At 32.4% G+C, this 20,612-nt stretch overlaps 1 protein-coding gene and 1 long non-coding RNA gene across 2 annotated transcripts; both read left to right on the plus strand.

Annotated features, from left to right (window-relative positions):
* The first annotated feature begins 5,921 nt into the window (after positions 1 to 5,921).
* LOC145628897 (uncharacterized) lies at positions 5,922 to 7,631 on the plus strand. The gene is made up of 2 exons (XM_081681329.1): positions 5,922 to 6,299; positions 6,413 to 7,631. The coding sequence occupies exon 2, from the start codon at positions 6,490 to 6,492 to the stop codon at positions 7,387 to 7,389; it is 900 nt and encodes a 299-aa protein (XP_081537455.1). The 5' UTR covers positions 5,922 to 6,299; positions 6,413 to 6,489; the 3' UTR covers positions 7,390 to 7,631.
* An 11,322-nt stretch (positions 7,632 to 18,953) lies between these two features.
* On the plus strand, positions 18,954 to 20,318 carry LOC145626666 (uncharacterized). Its single transcript, XR_014111051.1, has 3 exons — positions 18,954 to 19,078; positions 19,805 to 20,038; positions 20,131 to 20,318. It is a non-coding gene; the product is annotated as an uncharacterized LOC145626666 (long non-coding RNA).
* The last annotated feature ends 294 nt before the right edge of the window (positions 20,319 to 20,612 follow it).

Consider the following 20,612-nt stretch of genomic DNA (forward strand, 5'->3'; position numbering starts at 1 on the left):
AACTATGATTAGATTTGTTTTAAATTTTTTTTAAAATTAACCACCACCACCTCCGCTACCACCTTATCGAAACCCTAACCCTACCACCTCACCTCAGTTGAAACTTTAGTACCACATCGAAGGGCTAGGTCATCAAAGGAGAGAGGTGTTCAGGGTTTGAATTTGGTCTGAACAAAGGAGAGGGAGAAGGTTGTGGGTTGTGGTTGGAGGAGGAGTGGTGGTCGAGGATAGGTCGAGTTTAGATTTGGGCATAGGAGAGGTTTAGAGAGAAAAGGGAGGTTCGTGGAATGTGGTGGGAGGAAAAGAGGTGGTCGAGGCGGTCTTATGTTTAATGGTGGTGTGGATCTTGTTTTAGTGGGTGGGGGGTGTCTGATTGAGGTGAGGAAGAGGGGAGAGGTGATGCTGGTGGTGATCTGAGGAGGAGGAGAGATAGGGACGGTCATCGTGGGCGAGTTTAGGGTTTGGGGTGGGCGGTGGTCGAGGTGAAGTTGGGGCAGCATCGCTGGGGGGGGGGGGGAGGGGGGAGCTTGGGGTAGCGTCACCATAAGGGGGGTAGTTACTAGCAGGTGGGGATGGTGGAGGTAGGGTGAGGGTGGCTGGTTTCGTGGTGGATTAATTTCTTTTGTTTATATATATGTATATATAACCATAGTTAGTTTTAATAATAATTTAATAAAATAATGTTACAAGTGGGATAAAATGCTTAAATAAGGTCATTTCGTATAACTCATTTTTAAGAGCATCACCATTTATGTGTCTCACAAGTTGAGGGCCGGGTCATCATTGATAATTTCCCAAATAATTTCAATCTTATAAAATTAATTAATTTGAGTTCAGTAAGAATATTTTAAGTTTAGCAAAAATAATAACAATCCAGTTAAAATAACTTTAGTTCAGCAAAAATAAGGTGAAGTGCATAGGGCTTTTCTCCTCACCCGGCCAGTTTCAAACTTAGAGCATCTAACACATCTAGCATTCTACTACGAGATCTTGTTCATCTATGATATTATCTAAACTCATATACTACCTCTGTTAAATGTTTTCTGCAACTTTTACTATTTTTGTCCGCTAAACATTATGTGCAACAAAAAAATTTCTTTCCACTTTTAGTTAAAAAAAATAGTCAAATGTCAATTTTACCCTCATTTAAAAAATTAAAACACAATTTACTAACTATAACAAAATTTAATTAATCACTAATCTCTCACCCAATTTTTACCCCAACCACCTTCATCTTCAACTTCATCTACCCCCATATTTTCTCTCTCCTCATTCCATATCATTATTTCTCATCATCTTTTTAGATCTTCTTTCGTTCTCTCTCTCTTCAACTTTCAAGAAATTGAATTCCTGATGGGTTTGTTGAATTGGTGGTGATTATTTCGTAGTGGGTTTCCGTCGATCTATGGGGGCTTTCGTGAGAATGGTGGTGGTGGTTTTGTGGGGGTTTCGTTGGGCTGAAGGTGGTTTTGTGGGGGTTTCGTCGTGGGGGTTTTGTGAGGGGTTCGTTGGGTTGATGGTGGTTTCGTGGGGGTTTTGTGGGGGTTTCGTTGGGTTGATGGTGGTTTCGTGGGGGTTTTGTGGGGGTTTCGTGGTGGTTTCGTGAGAATGGTGTTGGTGGTTTGATGGTTTCCATCAAATCTAGGGGCTGGTGGTGGTTTCGTGGGGGTTTCGGGAGAATGGTGATGGTGGTGGTGGTTAATTCCGTCAGATCTAAAATGGTGGGGGTTTCGTGGTGGTATCGTGGGGATGGTAGTGGTGGTGGTGAAGCCGGCGTTGAAGGCAGCGGTGGTGTTGGTGAAGGCGATGCCGCGGTGGTGGTGTTGGTGAAGGCGGTACCGCGGTGGTGTTGGCTGGTCTTAGGGGTGGTAGTGGGTGGTTAATTAATCATCCAAATATTCTCTCTCCACCTTAATTACATACCCTTAGAATACATTAATCACTATTATCAAATTTTGCTTTGTGAACTGCAAACCCTCCCAAAGTTGCGGAAAACATTTAACGGAGGTAGTATAGGAACATGCGCGCTAACGCCATGTGTCACCCTTCCTTCAATATGATTTGGTGCCATATATCAATCTATATGTACAAACTACTGTGCCAGTCCGGACTAATGAAATGCGGATTTTGATATCCTTAATTGGATGGATGATATCATCTACTGGCTGGATGATATCCTCTACTGGCTAGATGATATCCTCAATTAGCTTGATGATATATCTAATGGCTGGATGATGTCCTCTACTGGCTAGATGATATCCTCAATTAGCTGGATTATATATCTACTGGCTGGATGATATATATCCTCTATTGGCTGAATGATATTCTTTATTGGCTATATGATATCATGGTTGGATGATATCCTCTATTGGCTATATGATATCCTTTATGATTGTGTCTATGATATCCTTTATGATTGTGTCTATGATATCCTTTATTGGCTGAATGATATCCTCTATTGGCTATATGATATCATGACTAGATGGTATTCTCTATTAGCTATATGATATCATCCAGCCATGATATATCATATAACCAGTAGAGTATATCATCCAACTAATAGAAGATATCATCCGGCCAGTAGAGGATATCAGCGGATGATATCATACAACCAATAGAGGATATCATTAAGCTAATTGAGGATATCAAAATCCGCATTTTGTCAGTCCGGGCTGACGGAACATTTCGTTAGTCAAACAGACGCAATACCTTCTCATCAATATATGTGTCATCATCCTTCTCTCACCACATTAAATTGTAGTAATATGTTTAGTTTCTATAAAAAAAACTCTTCATTTTTTTTGGTGAAATTTAAAATAAAAACTATTCATTGTCGTAGCTTTAATTCACTATAATAATGTTTAATTTACTTGAAAAACTCTTCATATATATAACCCTCTAAATAAATTTGATATAGCTGCCTTATGTATATTAATGAATGATGACAAAAATTATTATATTTTCATTCACTTATTAATATTGTTCAACATCAACCATTCTTAATTAATTTTGATCAAACTTATAAATTTGATGAGTCAAGGTATTACCCGGTCCAATGACTAAATTTAAATTAGTAAATGAATAGGCAATACATACTTTACTTTGTGTGTATTGCACTTGTTTTGATATACAGATCTTTAATAAAAAATTATTAGAATTTGGAACAAAACATGCTAGTATTGAGTTATTGACACAACATTACCCACTCTTCACCCTTGCCAACATTTTCGTGCAATGTTGTAATTGTAACAAAACATCTAAAATTGGTCAAAAGCATGATTTGGAAAAAATTTCCATATGCTATGAATTAATTGGACTTTACTACACTATTAGGCCTTTAGTCACTACTAATATAGTACGTGTACCTTACGTTTAATTGTCTTGATCTACTTTAATCTAACTTGAAGAAGAAGCATCATATTAGAAACATTAATTATTTGAGAACAAATATTTTTGCTAAAAAGCTAATTCAAATGAAACAATTTTTTTTGATTTGAAGCCAAATTTGTACACCTTGTACAAGTACAACAACTTTAAGTATCCAAATCGTACCCCATTTTTTGGCCTACCAAAACCATAATTTAATATAACAAATTATACGTACGTCGTACCATATGCAATAAACTACGAAGTATTTAATTAATATTGTAGTTACTATTATATGGGATCTTATATGATGGGATGTCATATTAGATGACATATGATTCCAATACAATACAAAATTCACCATGAAGCCATACACTGCATTCACGTTATTCATTAATAATCTAGAGGTTTGGTAATGTAAAATAATCAATGTTCTAGTACGAGGAACCTAATTATGACTTGAATATAGCCGTCGCCAACAAGATTTGAACCTCTAATGTCTATTGATGATGTAAACAATAAACATTGCTCGATCTCTTGGTTTTTTGGTATGCCTTGATGATGGGGCTTGAATAACTTAAATATTTGTATAAGGCCGTATTATCTTGACAAAAATAGTATTATTAAAATAGATATGAATATATTGGAAGAAAATAACTAAAGATTTACGTCTTTACAATGTAAAATTATACTTAGTACTTCGAATCATATTAATGGGTTATACTATTTAAAAAATCAAATCTTTTAAAATGAATCAAACGTTAATAATCCGAATTATCAGATTTGAATAGTATTTTATTTCAGGTTAAAAGAACAATATTATGACTTGAATAGTATTTTATTTCAGGTTAAAAGAACAATATTATAAAGTATTGTAGGGTTGTAACTCTTGTAAGTTGTAAGACTCATCATAACTAATAATACTACTTCCGGTCCAAATTACTCGCAACTTTGGAATATTTTATATCTCACAAATAATACCCCAAAGTTGCGAGTAATTTGGAGCGGAGGTAATATAAGAAGTATTTATTTAATATATTAAAACTTTAGATTTATTGCTAACAAGTACGTAAGCAACACATTACTAGCCCTATAATTTGTGCGCCATTTGTGTAATTGTGCTTGCTTTAGGCAAACAAAAGGCCAAAAGAGTTGAAGATAGGTAACTTCGATTGGTCAAGTTAATTTCCTCACCATAATTGATAATGCATGTCATTTATTCCAAATTTCCAATCAAGAGTTTTTACTCAATAAGAATTACAGTTGGTCTTTACAAACGGATAGACACACAAACACCACTAAGATACTAAGATATATGGAATAATAATCCTTATTTACCCCAAACACAAAATAAAAATATTTGACTAATTAAATTAATCGGAATAACTTCTATTATTCACACACCCAACCTTGTCAAATTCATACTCGTTACATACTTGATAGTGTATTCAAAAACTAAAACTTGAAGGAATAAATTTATAAATAAATTGTATAAATATGATACTCCGTATATTTTTTTTTTTTTTGGTGTTTAGAGAGCCACAAGGGCGGGGGTGAGAATTGATCCCAGGATCTCCTGAAATTGGGAGGGAAGCTCTAACCACTTGAGCTATCCATCACTCTCTATGATACTCCGTATATAATCATGTAGTGTATTTAGATTTAACTTGTTTGGATGTCGGTATACAAAAACATAAAATTAAATAAAATTGATTAATTTAGGAAAATCTCATAGTTATACTTCAAAAGTGATAGGACAAAACATGCAAAACCAAAAATATCAAAATCTAAATTGGGTATGATGACAAACCATAAAATGAAAACAAAAAAAAAAAAATTTCCATAAAATTCTCTATAAATTTATTTTATCAATTTTTTTTTTGAGAATTTATAAGTAAAAGGTAATTTTGATTAAATTTCTTAATAAAGTGAGTCATATTGGCAAATTCTCAACTGGATTCTTGGCTCTATTACATGTGGTTGTGTCCAATAGGAGAGAGAATCTAGGTAAGAAATGGAATATCAAGCACACCTTTCATTTCTTCTTTCACTTTCTCTTTCACAATAGTATTCATTAGCCAGCCTTTACAGCCATACCCAGCTAACTAGTCTTTTTGCCCTACAATACTAGTATTCCACATTTTCAACTATCTTAATATATTAATTCTATCCATAGTCCTCTCCATTATTTTTCCTTAAGGACCCATCCTTTTCTTTAATTACAATACAAATAATTAAACCGACCACCTTAATCACGTTCTTAACCTTCCCTTGTACCACAATCACTTTGATTGTTCTTCCGTTTATTACTTCAAGTAGACAAATAACACGGTAAAAGAGCACAATAAAACCGTAACTCTACCATTAACCTACCCAACATTGTCGGATTATCCCAAACCCTTACAAACACTTCAAACGTTAAATCGTTTAATACATCGGTGTGACATAATAATACGATAAAAGAGCACAATAAAACCGTAGGTCCAATATCGAGTATTGACCTACCTTTTTTTTTATCTTTAGTAAATAATTGTATCTTGGGCATGTAATACTTTCCTTTTGGGTGAGACTGTTTGCAGTCACAAGAGCTAAATTCGACAGTAGACTGCTGTCCTTTTTTAGTTTTTTTGTCTGCTTAAATTCTCAATTTTAATTTTAATTTTTTTTTTTTACAAATTACATTCTCTAAATTTGTCTCTAATCTTTCCTGGTCCCTTTCTTTTTCTCTCTCTTCATTTTCTCTTTCTCTCACTCACTCCATCTAAAGTCCAGATTTGTTTCAGTTTCCTGCAAAAAAAAAAAAAAAAAAAAAAAACATTTATTTTTGCTCTGAACACATGATTTAATCGAGGTATTAATTCATTTGTTTGAAAGCGTTTCTGGGTTTTTACTGAATTTTGTTTTTCTGGGTGACGTTTTCAAGATGAACTAAGGTACGTTTCTGAAGTACAGAATTCTTTAGTTTTGTATAATTGTATTCAATGTGTTTTTTTTTTTGTGATGAATTTAGTTGTAATTGGGTGATTTTTGATGTGGGTTTTGATAGGCACATCAAGTGTTTGTGAAAAGGCTTAAAAGAGAGAATTTTGAATTTTGGGGTTTGGAGGGAGTTTTTTCATCAAAATGAGGGATTTCCCATCTTGTTTTGGGGAAAATGCTGTGCAAATTTCGGATTCTTCATCATCATCTGGTAATAAAACTGCTCAAAATCTGGTAACTTGTGTATACCAATGTCGATTTCGAGGGAGGTCATGTGTAATTACAGTTACATGGAGTAAGAATTTGATGGGGCAAGGTCTAAGTGTTGGAATTGATGATTCAAGCAATCAATGTTTGTGTAAGGTTGATGTTAAGCCATGGTTGTTTTCTAAGAGAAAAGGGTCTAAAAGTTTAGATGTTGAGTCTAGTAATATTGATATATATTGGGACCTTTCATCAGCAAAATTTGGATCTGGACCTGAGCCTTTGGAGGGTTTTTACTTGGCAATTGTGTGTGATAAGCAAATGATTCTTCTTCTTGGAGATATGAGGAAGGAAGCTTTTAAAAAGACTAATGCTACACAAGTTCCTAGTACTGCTGTTTTCATTGCTAAGAGGGAACATGTTTATGGGAAGAAGGTATTCTATGCAAAGGCTAAGTTTAGCGAAAACGGTCCTGTGCACGATCTCATGATTGAGTGTGATACCTTTAGCACTAACGACCCGTGCTTGATTGTCCGTGTGGATACCAAAAATGTGATGCAGGTCAAGCGGCTTCGTTGGAAGTTCAGGGGTAATCACACTATCCTGATTGATGGCCTCCCTGTTGAAGTTTTCTGGGATGTGCATAATTGGCTTTTCAGTACATCCCCTGGAAGTGCAGTTTTTATGTTCAGAACTAGTCTTTCGGCTGAGAAGATATGGGCTAGCCAACCTCTTTGTGATCCTAGTGTATTGCATTGGTCAGCTTCGCAAAGAATTCGAGATTCTCAATCGCACCAACTTGGTTTCTCTTTGATTTTGTATGCCTGGAAGCAAGAATAGTGAGATTTAAGGATTCTTTGTTGAGTGCTAAGTGCTAACAGAGATACATTAGGGAGTGTCCATTTACCTTTCTCTGTGATGGAACTACACCATAATTTTTATATAATTGGTTTTCCTTTGTCTTCCCATCCTTTTTGTGGAAAAGGAAGACAAACTAAATAGATCAAAGTGATTTTTGTTGCCTTTGTAAATTCCTCTGTCCAATATTCTCTTTAGTTTTTACGCAATATTCTGCTGCTTTAGCGGATCAGATGAAGATGATTTCAATTGTATCTCAGTTGCATACTTGTATGAGTTGTATCTCTTGTTCTGTATGCCTCACATACAGAAAGCATGACACTTGTTTGTGATATGTCTAGTTAGCTTCTTCTCTTTCATGTTAGTTTATCAAGTGAACATTTGATTTGTGTGTGAGAGATAAACTCCTCCTTCTGCAGGTTCTTAGATAAGCTTCAAGCGAGAAGATTCCAAGGTGGAATATCCTTGATCTCATTTAGCAGAAACAAAAATTGCTGTTATCTTCTATCAAATGCCTTTTATTTTTTTTAAAAAAATGTTACCTACTTTGTTTTCCTGCAGGGATGGGCACATTGCAATATTGGTGTGTCATATTTTGGGCTGTCTGGTGATGGTGGCATCCTATAGTTTGCAATTTGCATGACTTGTTGGTAGCTATTCTACTTGTACATGTACAATGCAGCTGGGGTTATGTTTTTCGTGACTGTGGAAGATCATAGCTTATGGTGCATCAGGTAATTGGTATATCTCTGTGACTGGCTGACTGTAAATTATAAGTTTTTAGAACCTGTCAAGAAATTATGCTAGCTATAGATTCCACTGAGAATTCTGTTTTGTTGGCTTAACATTTAAATTATGCTTCATGTTTTCGTAGAAGTTCAACTATTACTGTTTTGAACTTGGTGAGTACCTTTGGCATTGAGGTCAAAGTACATAATAAAAGTTAGTTATTATGTATTAGTTATTTTGGATTATATAATATTAACTTGTATTCCTTTTATTTCAAACTGATTCTTACTGTCACTTTAATGTTTTTCTGTTTTGGAACTTATTCACATCTTTTAACTAACTCCTTTTAATATGTGGTATATGTTGACACCAGAAGCTTTTTATAAGCATAAGCATCTTGTATATTTACATGTATGGGGCATCATAACATGCCATTTGAGTAGAATTCGTGTTTAAATTAAAGCATCTCACTATGATTCAGCAATGATGTCGTAGCATTATCTTTGATTCTTATTGACTATAGTTGATGGTATTTGTAGACATTGATCTGAGGGCAGTGGGCCACACAATGAAGCGATTTCCTTAATTTAGGTGACCCTTCTGCCGCCGCTTTCCTGGTTCAACAAGTTTAAAGAGGAAACAGGTGGAGATCAGCGCCAAGTCCCAGTCTGCTGCATCAAAGCTGAATGAATACTTGCTGTCACCTGGTATTGCTTTTAATTCTGGATACTAAATTTTTAATAGTTATAGTTTTGGCATGTGACTATTCTATGCTGCTGTCAACATTATGCATTCAACTTTGTTTGCCTATATGGTTATTTCTTTGACAGCCTACCTGGCATCAAGATAACCTCCTATCCAATTAGCGGGATTCTCCATATTTTGACTATAGAGTTTGATTAGGGAGTGCCTTAAAGGGTTGAATCTCTCATAGTGTGCTGATATTCATCCCTATCGAATGGTCAATACATCAAAGGATTCTTTCATTTACTCTAGAATTTTATATTTACCTTCTGCAATTTACCCTTTCTGCTCATGAAGTGTTTAGTTGCATCTGTCATTTACAAATCCTTATGACTTGGCTATCCTGTGAAAATTAGGAGGCTATAGCATCCATCTGTTTTTGCTTCTTTGACAAAGATTCTCTTTTCGTGAAAATACCTAGACAAAGAGAATCTTCCTTTTGTTTTCTTCTAATTCCCTACGACATGTCTATCTTCACACCCTTTGATCTCTGATTTTGAAATTTCAAACAGTTCATTTACTACGTAGTGATCTTTAGGTTTTGAGGATTGCTATTAACATAAGTAAACTGCTTGTTACTGTCTGCCCATCAGTAGGTTGGTACCACATGGTTTTTCTTGTATTTAAATCCTGTATGCTTTTCTGGTGAATGGAGAAATCCCAACCTCATCTTTAAAAAAAGAGGGGAGGCTGGGTTAGGCCTGTTTGCAGCCTTAAGTATAGAGAACATTTAAGGAAAATTGTGCCCTTATCACTGACAAAAGTTAGTTTGTAAAATGGTCCATAAAATTGCTATTGTTACCCTGCTTTTATGAGCCCCCCTATAAATGCCAAAATGTTAGTTTTCTACCTGTATCTATTTGTTACAAATCAGGTGTAATTAATCTTGCGACTCTTCATGCTAAAATTAATACATCCCTTGTATTGTTAAAAGAAGTTAGTATACTTTCTCACATGTTGACTATTAAAAAAATAAAATTATTGCAACTGCCTTGTAATTTTAGATTTACCAGATAAATTTGGCAATTTGACCACAGTTATCTTGTGGGTTTCAGATAGAGCTGAATCAGTGAGATTCAAATAATCTTAAGACTCTCAGATCTTGGATTCATGACATTACTTCAACCAATAGGAGTTTGTACCTTGTACACTAAAATTAGCATAATCAAGTTTTATAGCTTGCATGCTGTTTTTGCAATCAGACTTTTGCTATAGAAGCGTCTACCAATGATAACAATGTTTTGATACATGGGAATTGGGAACATGTAAATGACATCTGCTTTGGTTTCAGACTGAAAATTTCATTATTCTAATCATATTTCATTCCCAAAAAGGAGGTGTAATTGTGATGGAAATAGCTAATAGTGGAATCATATATTCAGAAGTGGCTCTGTTTCAAGTAGTTTTGAAGTCTAAGTTCAGTAGAATTTGAGTGGACAAATATCTAGTATTTAATCTTCTTGTAATATCTTAGAAGTGTTGATGAATGAAATACATGCTGAGGCATGTTAAAGATTCTTTTAGTTGAAGCCTTTGCTGATACTGTGCAAGTGTGCATTTACCCAAGTTGCTTGAACTACATATGTTGAAGGGTTCTGCTTTCATTATTGCTAAAATTTCAGGCTTGGTTGATGCTGTCATTACTTTGTACTGCTTGTTTGCTTATGGCTTACTATAAATTTGTATGGAGCAGGATTGTCTTCCATTGAAAAGAATCCGATCTATGTGTAGTTCTTCTGATTCTTCAGCCATCTTTAACTCTGCTGCTTCGGTGCTTTGTAGGACTAAAAGACTGCATACATCTTCATCCTCCTCAATAAAGTTAGAAGTTCAAATTAATGGAGAACCATTAAAATCAATTGCATCTAGTGTGCAGTACTCCGTCTGCTGTTAAGTTGAGGTAAGTTGGTGAAATGAAGGTGAAGATTTGAAGAACAAAAGTCAGAAGCCTTTGTAAAATTGCTTACATTAAAATTTTGCATATAAACTCCTCGGCTTGATGAGTAAATTGTTAGTTTTATATTCTCTTAATTAGGTCTATATATGAGAGCTTGGATGGTTATTTTAATGTAATCTTGTTAATCTTGAAATTTGGTACTAGAACCACTATATTTCCAGTTTTGAAAACTTATTTTTTTTACAGGGAAAGGTTTCTATCTTAATCACTGTAATACACTAAGTATTGAAAGTAAAGCTCTAATATAATATTGTTCTGAGTACTAGGATTATTATTAAGAGTATTTTTTTTCAACATTCTTAAATTTGGTATTGAATTGAACACATTACATCATTTTTTATGTGATGCTCTCCATGCTCTTGAAATTTTTTCTTGTTTTTTTTTTAAGGCAGTATTAGTAGTTAGATTTTGATACATTATATGAGCTTGTATAATTATTGACTTATCATGAGAAACCTTGTTATTCTTGGAAGTTGGCACTGGAAATCACTGTATATTCCAGTCTAATAAACTTTAGACATTCATGGCAAAATCTTGTACAAGACAATTTCACAATTAGCGTGATTTTTTCACCCTTGTTTTTGAGTTGTAACCTATACAATTTTGGGCTGTAACTTTTAAACATGTCACAATAAATTAACGTGAGACAATTTTACCCAAGACTAGCTCCATGGTAACGATACCAAGGAGGTCACTATAGATTTATTACTGATCCTCTCTGTTTCATGTGTGGCAGGAACGTAACAGTACAAAAGCTCAACAGCTCTTGGAAAGGGACCTTTGCCCTTGATGTATCCAACTACTGCCTTGAGTAATGGCTGAGTGGGACTCTTGCTGTCTGGCTGAGCTGCTAACTCGACCAATTTTCCAACTCTATTGACCATACATTTCTTTGACATGCCCTTTTCTTCAAGGACTGAGACATTTGTCAATATGATTCAACCATATAACTTTGTAGGAATATGTTTGTCCAAGAATATGGTTTTGTAAGAGAAGACAAAGCTTCAACTGCCATTTCTGGTATTATTATGTCGATTCGCCAGATTTCGGAACCTTTTACTGTCTGTTGTTGCTGTCTGTGTAATGCTTCCAGAATAGTGTACTTTACACTTCTTTTGGGTCATCAACCTCTGAGTATATATAATACAGGCAGATTTTGGGTCTAGATCTTGATATACAGTTTTACTTTTTACAAGCATTTTCTTCATGCAAGTTATGTTACGACTCTTACGAGTAACTAGATCTTGTATGTACTAGTATGTGATTTTATTTTATTTTTAATTTTTACCTAGTATATTTAGGAAATTTTATCAAACTACCCTATAAAATTAAAAAAAGGCGTATTTTGTGAATAATTATTCGTTTTTTTTTTTTTTTTTTTGGATCGTAAACAACTTCCTACAAGGCTATAATTGCCAAAACTTTGTCAAGTACTACTCTTTTACAAATTTTGTCCATTTTTGCCGTTTGTGGAGTCCACATTTGTGTTTTATTCCCAATTTACTTCAATTTTATTATCTTCCTTTATCATTCAATTTTACTCCAGTTTCCTTCACTTTTCACCATCTTCCTCAAACCTAAGCGAATTATACAGCTCTAAATTTCTTTCTTTTGACTAACTTAGCACCAGTTGATTTGTAATAACCCTATGCCATTCTAAAATTTCTTCATCAACCCATTTGAAAAGTTTACATTCCGTTCTACCGGATGCAGTATCATAGCATTTACATACCCAAAAACCCATTGAATTGGATATTCTACCTTTGAAAATCAGATCAAGATTAGGCCAAAAAAAAAAAAAAAAAAAAAAAAGGAAAAAAAAGAGAAAGAAAGAAAAATGAATTGTATACAAAAGCTCTAAATACAAAACCCCTAATTCAATTGAAACCCTAATACCTAAATTAAACGTGTGTTCTATTCACCTGATTTTTACTCATCTGAGCTTATTTTATTAGCCCTTATTAAAACTTATTTTAGTTATAAATTAAATTTGGTTAAATTTGATTAATCCTTGTCACAACTTATTTGAACTTATCTTATATGAATTTATTAACCCTTATTTGAACTTATTAACCTTAAAATAAGTGGAAATAAGGTGAACAAAACATGGCCTAAATCCCCAATTATGATAATTTAAGAAAATTAAAAACCCTTTATTTCAAATAAAGAAAATTAAAAACCCTAAAACCATATATTGCAAATAAATTACAAAAATTACTCAAAAAATTACATGTTAGACTTTGGTGAGTAATTGTCCAATAAAGGGTTCTTAGGTATTTCATCGTGGTTGGGGGATAAGAATAATACGATGCAGAAGAAACAAACATGTGAGCTCTACGAACGGATACGAATAAGTAAAACGATAGTACTTCCTCCGGTTTTTTTATAGTTGCAAGTTGCAACAGTTTGACTTTTACACTATTGATGTGTTGCACTTTGATTAACTTTACCGATTTATAACTAAGTAAAAATATAGTCATTTGAGATCTTGTTAGATTCGTCTCGACTTATACAATTATTTTTTTGGACATATACAATTATTCACAAAATAGGCTTTTTATAGGGTAGTTGTTAGAATATATTCCAAATAAATTCTTCCACTTTGTATTATTGTATATAATCTGTTTAGCAAGTGTATATCTCTTAGCATAATCCTAGCCTAGAATACAGCTAACGGTTGCCGAGTTTATCTCGATACTTTGTATATTTATACTCCATGCTAATCAATGAAATGGCAACGATCATAATCTTTCAGTAGTTTTGAATGGGAAAATAAGGGGGAATTGAACCCTTACCTTTCCACATCTTTACATCAACTAACTAACCAACTAAACCAACTATAAAATTTATATAATTTACACAATATTTTTTATTTATATGTATCAAAATCTGGGCATAGGGGGGCCAAGGCCCGGGTAGGCCACCCACTAGGTCCGCCTATGATATACGAAGTAAAAAAAAAAAAAAAAAAACCTGATGTGTATATATAAGAAATAAGTGACGAGTTAGAATATCCTGGGGTATATCAATTATCACGTACGAAATAATCCTAATGCTTAACAAATTACAACATCCCGTGTAAATACTTAACTTATAATACCCTAAAGATTTGATTCACTAATTCAGATCCTAAAGATATTACTCACCAAATCATATCATAATATCAATGTTGAAACTTGTATATATAATCCGAAAATCTTAAATTTAGCAAATTTTTTGACATTAAACATTAATAATCTATCAGTTAAGCTATTTGTACGTACTCTAATATAGTTAATTAACAAATTTCACACCTCAATTTGCAGTGCAACGTAACTTTTTTCAACGAAATTACAATAAGTGTAGATATTATTAAGGAAGCTGTGATTAGTAATTTCGATATTGGATAATAATTATTTCTCTTATTGTTTAGTTGTAGTCTTGGAGATCGATTTTTTAGTAATGTAAAATGTTTTCAATTCAAATCTTACTTCCATCACTTATCAGATTAATTATAAGAATTATGTTATAACTTTAATGATAATTGCTACCATTATTATTAATTATTGAACTAGTATTCTTACAGTTTAATTTATTATTGTAAATACTATTATTACTACTAATCTTTAAAAGGCTGAAAACTAGTCTATTTTCAGACAAAATTAGAACGGAAATTAAAACAAATTGATAACTAAAATGAAATTGATAAAGTAATATACCAATTAAAAATCAAGCAAGCTGAATTATTGAATAGCATATTTTCAATACCCAAAAATTAGGGCAACAAATTTAACAAAGGAAAGAAAACAAGTAGGTAACAAATTAATAACCTAAACTCCTCGTAAAACAATTCAATCACACAAAATTAAAAAAAAAATCCAAAACATAATTCATAAACTAATTAACAATGAATATTGTGAACTTTGATTCAGCAACAGAATCATCTTCATCCATGCTATCATCTTCCGAAACATAATCATTAGAAGCCACGGATTCAACAACAAAACTCGATTCGACGCGCTCGTCGTCCTTGCCCTCGTCCACCCCATTATCATCATCATCATAATCATCTACATCCATATCCTCCTCGCCAAGCTCTTTAACATCATCATCGTCATCGTTATCGTTGTCGTTGTCGTTGTCGTTGTCGTTGACGACAGCAACATTACGATTGTCCTCAGCAGTAGTGTAGTAAGACTTATAACATGGTTGTTGTTGTTCCGAAGAAGTCAACACAACTTCCTTGACAATTCGGCCTAATATACGTTGGCGTCTACTAGGAGGTCGAGGAAGATCAGGTTGAATAACGGGGGTTGTGTAAGAAAAAGCCTTTTCTTGTTCATTAGGAAGAATTACTCTAACAGCGTCGTATTCGTCGTAGTATTTTTGACAAAGGAATCGAAGCTCTTCTACGCTTAAGTCGTAATCGTCACCTCCGGTAGCGTGGTTGATGCAGTTGTGCTCGCCTTCTAGAACGACGTAATGAGCAGCCATTGTTGTCTGATTATTTGAGAGTAAGTGTAATTAGGCTAGGGTTTAAGATGAACAAATGTAATTAGGTAGGGTTTTTTTTTGAGATGAGCAATAATGAGGTTAAGTTGGATTTATATAGAACATTAGAATTTAGAATACTTGGCAATCAAGGTTTTATTATGGTCGGTTAACTCGATTTTGGTAAGTTTTTAAGGGTGAAATTTGGTTTTGTTTTGGATTTTAATTGCTTGTATAAGATTTATTTCCTTATTTCTTACAAATTTATGAGCTTATCATATCATATGTTGTTCGGATTTTATTTGGGTCGCGTTAACCAATTTTCTTACAGACGTATCTATGATTTGTTGTTTTCAATTTTTTTTTTTCTTTCCATATATATTTCTTGTTTTACGCTTTAATTTTTTTATTAATTTTTTATTCTTATTATTTTTTTTTCCAATTCTCAATTTGATCTTCACATAAATTATTAGCACACAACTTTAACCATTAAATATTAATGTACTACCTCCGTTAACTATTATTTGCAACAAAGAGGTATTATTTGTGAGATGTATAATATTCCTTTGTTGCAAATAATAGTTAACGTATATAGTTTTCAAAAAAAAAAAAAAATTGTATATATATATACTTAGGGCCTGTTCACATTTACTAAACTGAACTGATTAGAGCTGAACTAAAATGAACTGATTGGAGCTGAACTGAACTAAACTGAACTAAGCTGAAATGTATATTTTATGAGAGAGAGAAATTAAGGGTCTGTTCACATTTACTAAACTGAGCTGAACTGAACTGAACTGATTGGAGCTGAATTGAACTGAACTGAACTAAGCTGTAATGAATATTTTATGAGAGAGAGAAATTAAGAGCTGAACTGAAGTGAACTGATTGGAGCTGAACTGAACTGAACTAAACTGATTGGAGCTGAAATGAACTGAAATTAAGTAAATGTGAGCAACTAAACTGATTGGAGCTGAACTGAACTGAACTGATTGGAGCTGAACTGAACTGAAATTAAGTAAATATGAACAGACCCTTACCTCCGTTAGTTTTTTTAGTTGACACGTATTTCTTTTTTGCAAGTTTATTTTTAGTTGACATGTTTCCTATTTGGGTATGTTTTATATCTTGCATATTTATACGGAGTATTTACTAGCTACCCCACTTGCTTTATATATCATTTTATCTCACTCTCTCTCTTCTCCTTAATATCTGTGCCTAAATTGAGCGCGTCAACTAACTACCTAGTATCCGTAAGAATTATATATCAATCATCAATGACACTGAAAAAATATATACTGAATAATCCAAACATTTTCGTAATAAACATTATATATATATATATATATATATATATATATATATATATATATATATATATATATATATAGGGGGAGGCTCTCGTGAAAATTTTTCTTATGTGAGAACACTCTTTATGTTCTAAATTTTTACTCGTATGTTCTAAATTTTAAATCTAATGTTCTAAACTTTTCCTTAGGTGTTCTAAATTAAATCAAATGTTCTAATTTAGTACTCACATGTTCTAAACCATAAATTAGTTAAGTTTAATATCATAAATTTTAAATAACTTGTTCCAAAATTTTAACTTATATGTTCTAAATTTTAAAATGTGTGTTATAAGATTTTTAATTATATGTTCCAGATTTTAAAGCGTATGTTCTATTTTTTTACTCATATGTTCTAAATTTTTTACTCACACTTTCTATATTCTATATCAGTTTGTTCTAAATTTTTATTCACATGTTCATAATCTTAAATTAGATGTTCTAAATTTTACTCATATGTTTAAAATTTCATAAAGCATATTTTATAAATTTTTAATCACTTGTTCTAATTCTTAAATCAAATGTTCTAAACATATTACTCACATAGATGTTCTAAATTATTACTCAGATGTTCTAAATTTTAATTTCAGACACATGTTCTAAATTTTTATTCGTATGTTCTAAACTTTTACTCACATGTTCTAAATTTAAAATCAATTCTCATATAAGTATGAATTCTCACATATGAACCTATTCTCACCGGATCCCTCCCCTATATATATATATATATATATATATATATATATATATATATATATATATATATATATATATATATATATATATATATATATATATATATATATTAAAAAAAAATTTATATCTTGGTCATAATTAGTATATATATGTGTATCTTAATAACAATTTAAGATATTAGAGGAAGTATTGAATTTCACAACAATAGCTTTCCTAATTATACATAATTAAACATTTAAACAAATGACTTCATTAAAAGAGCTAGTAGTTAAGATTAGTTGGAGGGAAATATTATTGTCTATTTCATTTTGTACCGTCTTCAACCCATCTGATCAATATCATTGATTACGTATTAACAAAAACTATAAAATTTGATATCATAATGTCACACATTGAGATGTTGAATCTAACAATGTATATCATGACTTTGGAGAATTTGCAGTCAGGTTTTTAAAGTTTTTCTAAAAAAAAAAAATGAGCAGTATATATTATGAGATGGAAGGAGTATAATTAAATGAGCTACAGAAGATTAAGCTTAATTATGACCTTATTCAATTCACTTTTATAAATAAAGCTAAAGAAAAAAGGTCTTTCTATGAACTCAACTCGGTTAATATATAAGTATATCAAAATACGATGATTATTATATAATAATTTTTAAATACCTTAATTTACATTTAAAATATTTATTGTTGAAACTAAACTAAGCTACTAAAACGATTTACTATTGCACGTAAATTTGTAATTGTTTTATTTGGTTAGAATTATGTACTGCATTTAAGACCGAGGTGCGTGTCAATTTAGATACCTTGATTGGTGGTACTCAAGACTTAGGGTCTGTTCTCATTGACTGAACTCAGCTGAATTGAACTGAACTGAAATGAATATTTTATAAGAGAAGGAAATTAAGAGCTGAACTGAAGTGAACTGAATTTCAACGTAAGAGAACAAGCCCTTAATCAAATCCGTCCATGATATTTGCCCTTATTGTTTTCTCCACATCACAATAAAATAATGATAATTTCATGTACAATATTACATCTCAATTCATGATATTTTCCCTTGTTGCTTTCACCACACCAAAATAAAATAATGACAATTTCATGTACAATATTACATCTAAATTCATTCATCACATTAGTGTGTCATTTAAATCTACTTTTTTTTTTTTTTTTTTTTTTTTTTTTTTGAATAATCATTTAAAACTACCTATGTATCAAACGAGTAGCCAAAATTAATACACTATATACAGGTCTATAGTCAATGTAAATATGTAATTTCTTTTTTGACGTGATTCACATCAACTATATAGTATACATGCATTAATTATTAAATATGAACATTATACGGCTTATTGATTGACAAAGTTAATTTTTAAGCTGAAGGCTTATGTTATGATCATTGTTATCCCTTTATGGACTACCCTAGATTCCAAACGGCTCTTTGACAATTCTAAGAAATTATCAAACGGCCAATTAAAATTAAGAAAATGTCAATAACTAAAATATAATTATTTTTGGGTTTGACAACTACGCAAATTACAACGTGCATTCCACATCTTATGTACGTGTTTATTTTTTTCTTCATACTTCAACTTGTTCTTCCTGTTTTTGGTTGTCATATTTCTCTTGTCTTAGCTTCTTAGTTTTCCAATAACTTGAAGAAAAAACTTCTTCAATTTGTTTCTCATAATTTTTTAGAGCTCCTACAATCATCTTTCATGCCTTCGGTAAGATTATTCTCCTTTTTCTCTATAAACCATATATTAGTATTGTTTTATACTCGTTTGTTTTTGTGCTATAGAATTTGTTTTAGGTGTTTGTATATAACTATGAGGAAAATTTTGATGTCCATGCATGCTTTTCTAAACTTTGAATGATCGCGATGTTTATCCCTTAAACGTTCTCTTGTACCTATAGTGTCATAAATTATTGTTGTGTCTACGAGTGTTGTAATAACTTAATTGTAAAAGGCGGCTTTTAATGGCCTTATCTAATATGTAAACTTTGTAACAATAAAGATTAAATATTTACATTTAAGGTATTTAAAATGTTGTGATTTTATTTTACTTTTACTTTGACCTACATGTTTAACACACGTGTGTTGTCTTAATTAACCTAGTCTCTAGATAGGCGTAATGAGATTCACACACGTGCGTTGTAAGCTGATTTAAGAACTCACCAGAATCAACTTGTTCTATATACGTGATTATGTGGTTTTTAATAATGAGATGGCTTGGAATGAGCTTATATGATGATTGACCATGCTGATTCGGCTCTCTTACTTCAATTGTTGTCACATTATTTGTGAGTCGTGATTATACACACTATGAAGAACTTAATAGCTTCTTGGCACAACTTATAGGAAGGCTTTTCAATAACTCTACTCTTGTTCGTTTAGAATAACTATTAGTTATAATTCTAATATCTTGCTATGTATAAAAATTATGCTGTAGAAAGCAAGCAATAATACAGGAAACCGATCCTTGCCAAAATTCGGAGAATGGGACGTGAACAATCCTCAATCAGCTGAAGGTTTTACAGTGATCTTTAACACAGCCAGAGACCAAAAGAAAAATGATAAGACTAATGCTGGCGCTTCGGGCACTAATCAGAGTCCTAATCAGAACAACCAAGGCAAGCAAAAGCAAAAGCAGCAACAAAATCAGAATAATCAACAACATACTTCGGTAAGACTTGTACTATCATAATTTACTTAATACAGTAATTTAGTTCATATTGTAGATTATGAATTTGATTGTATTATTTTGTTTGGTTGTAGGTGAAGCATAAATGGTTAAGTTGCATATTTGGTAAATAATGTTGGTGCAGTGGTTTTGCTTCCACAATTGTAATAGAAGGTGGCTGTTAATGTGAGATTTATACTTGTTTTGCTAAGATTTAAGCAATTGTATGACCAAAATGTTGTGAAGTTATGAAGCTTTTTAAACAATCTTCTACTCTTAGAAACTTTTTTTGTTTTTGTTTATGAGAATTTTATGAGAAATCAAACAATACATTTTTGGTACATGAATTCATTCTAAGGTAGTACAAGGATCAAGGTACCAGTTCGATCCTTACAGAGAGCAACGGGCCGGTGGAGTTAGCTGAATGGGAGACGATGTTGGGATGATAGTCTTGTTACCCACTACCCAGGAGAATGAACAATTTTTTTTACAACTGTAGTACGAACTCATATTCAGAAAACAGAACACAGCACTTCCTCGGTCCATAACTAACTCGAAATTAATGGTAACAAATTAT

Source organism: Chenopodium album, chromosome 4, assembly GCF_948465745.1.
Source record: "Chenopodium album chromosome 4, dcCheAlbu1.1, whole genome shotgun sequence".
In the NCBI taxonomy this organism is placed as follows: Eukaryota; Viridiplantae; Streptophyta; class Magnoliopsida; order Caryophyllales; family Amaranthaceae; genus Chenopodium; species Chenopodium album.

Bases quoted from the DNA above. Each gene is read 5' to 3' on its own strand.
- LOC145628897 (XM_081681329.1), top strand. From the start codon at position 6,490: ATGAGGGATTTCCCATCTTGTTTTGGGGAAAATGCTGTGCAAATTTCG.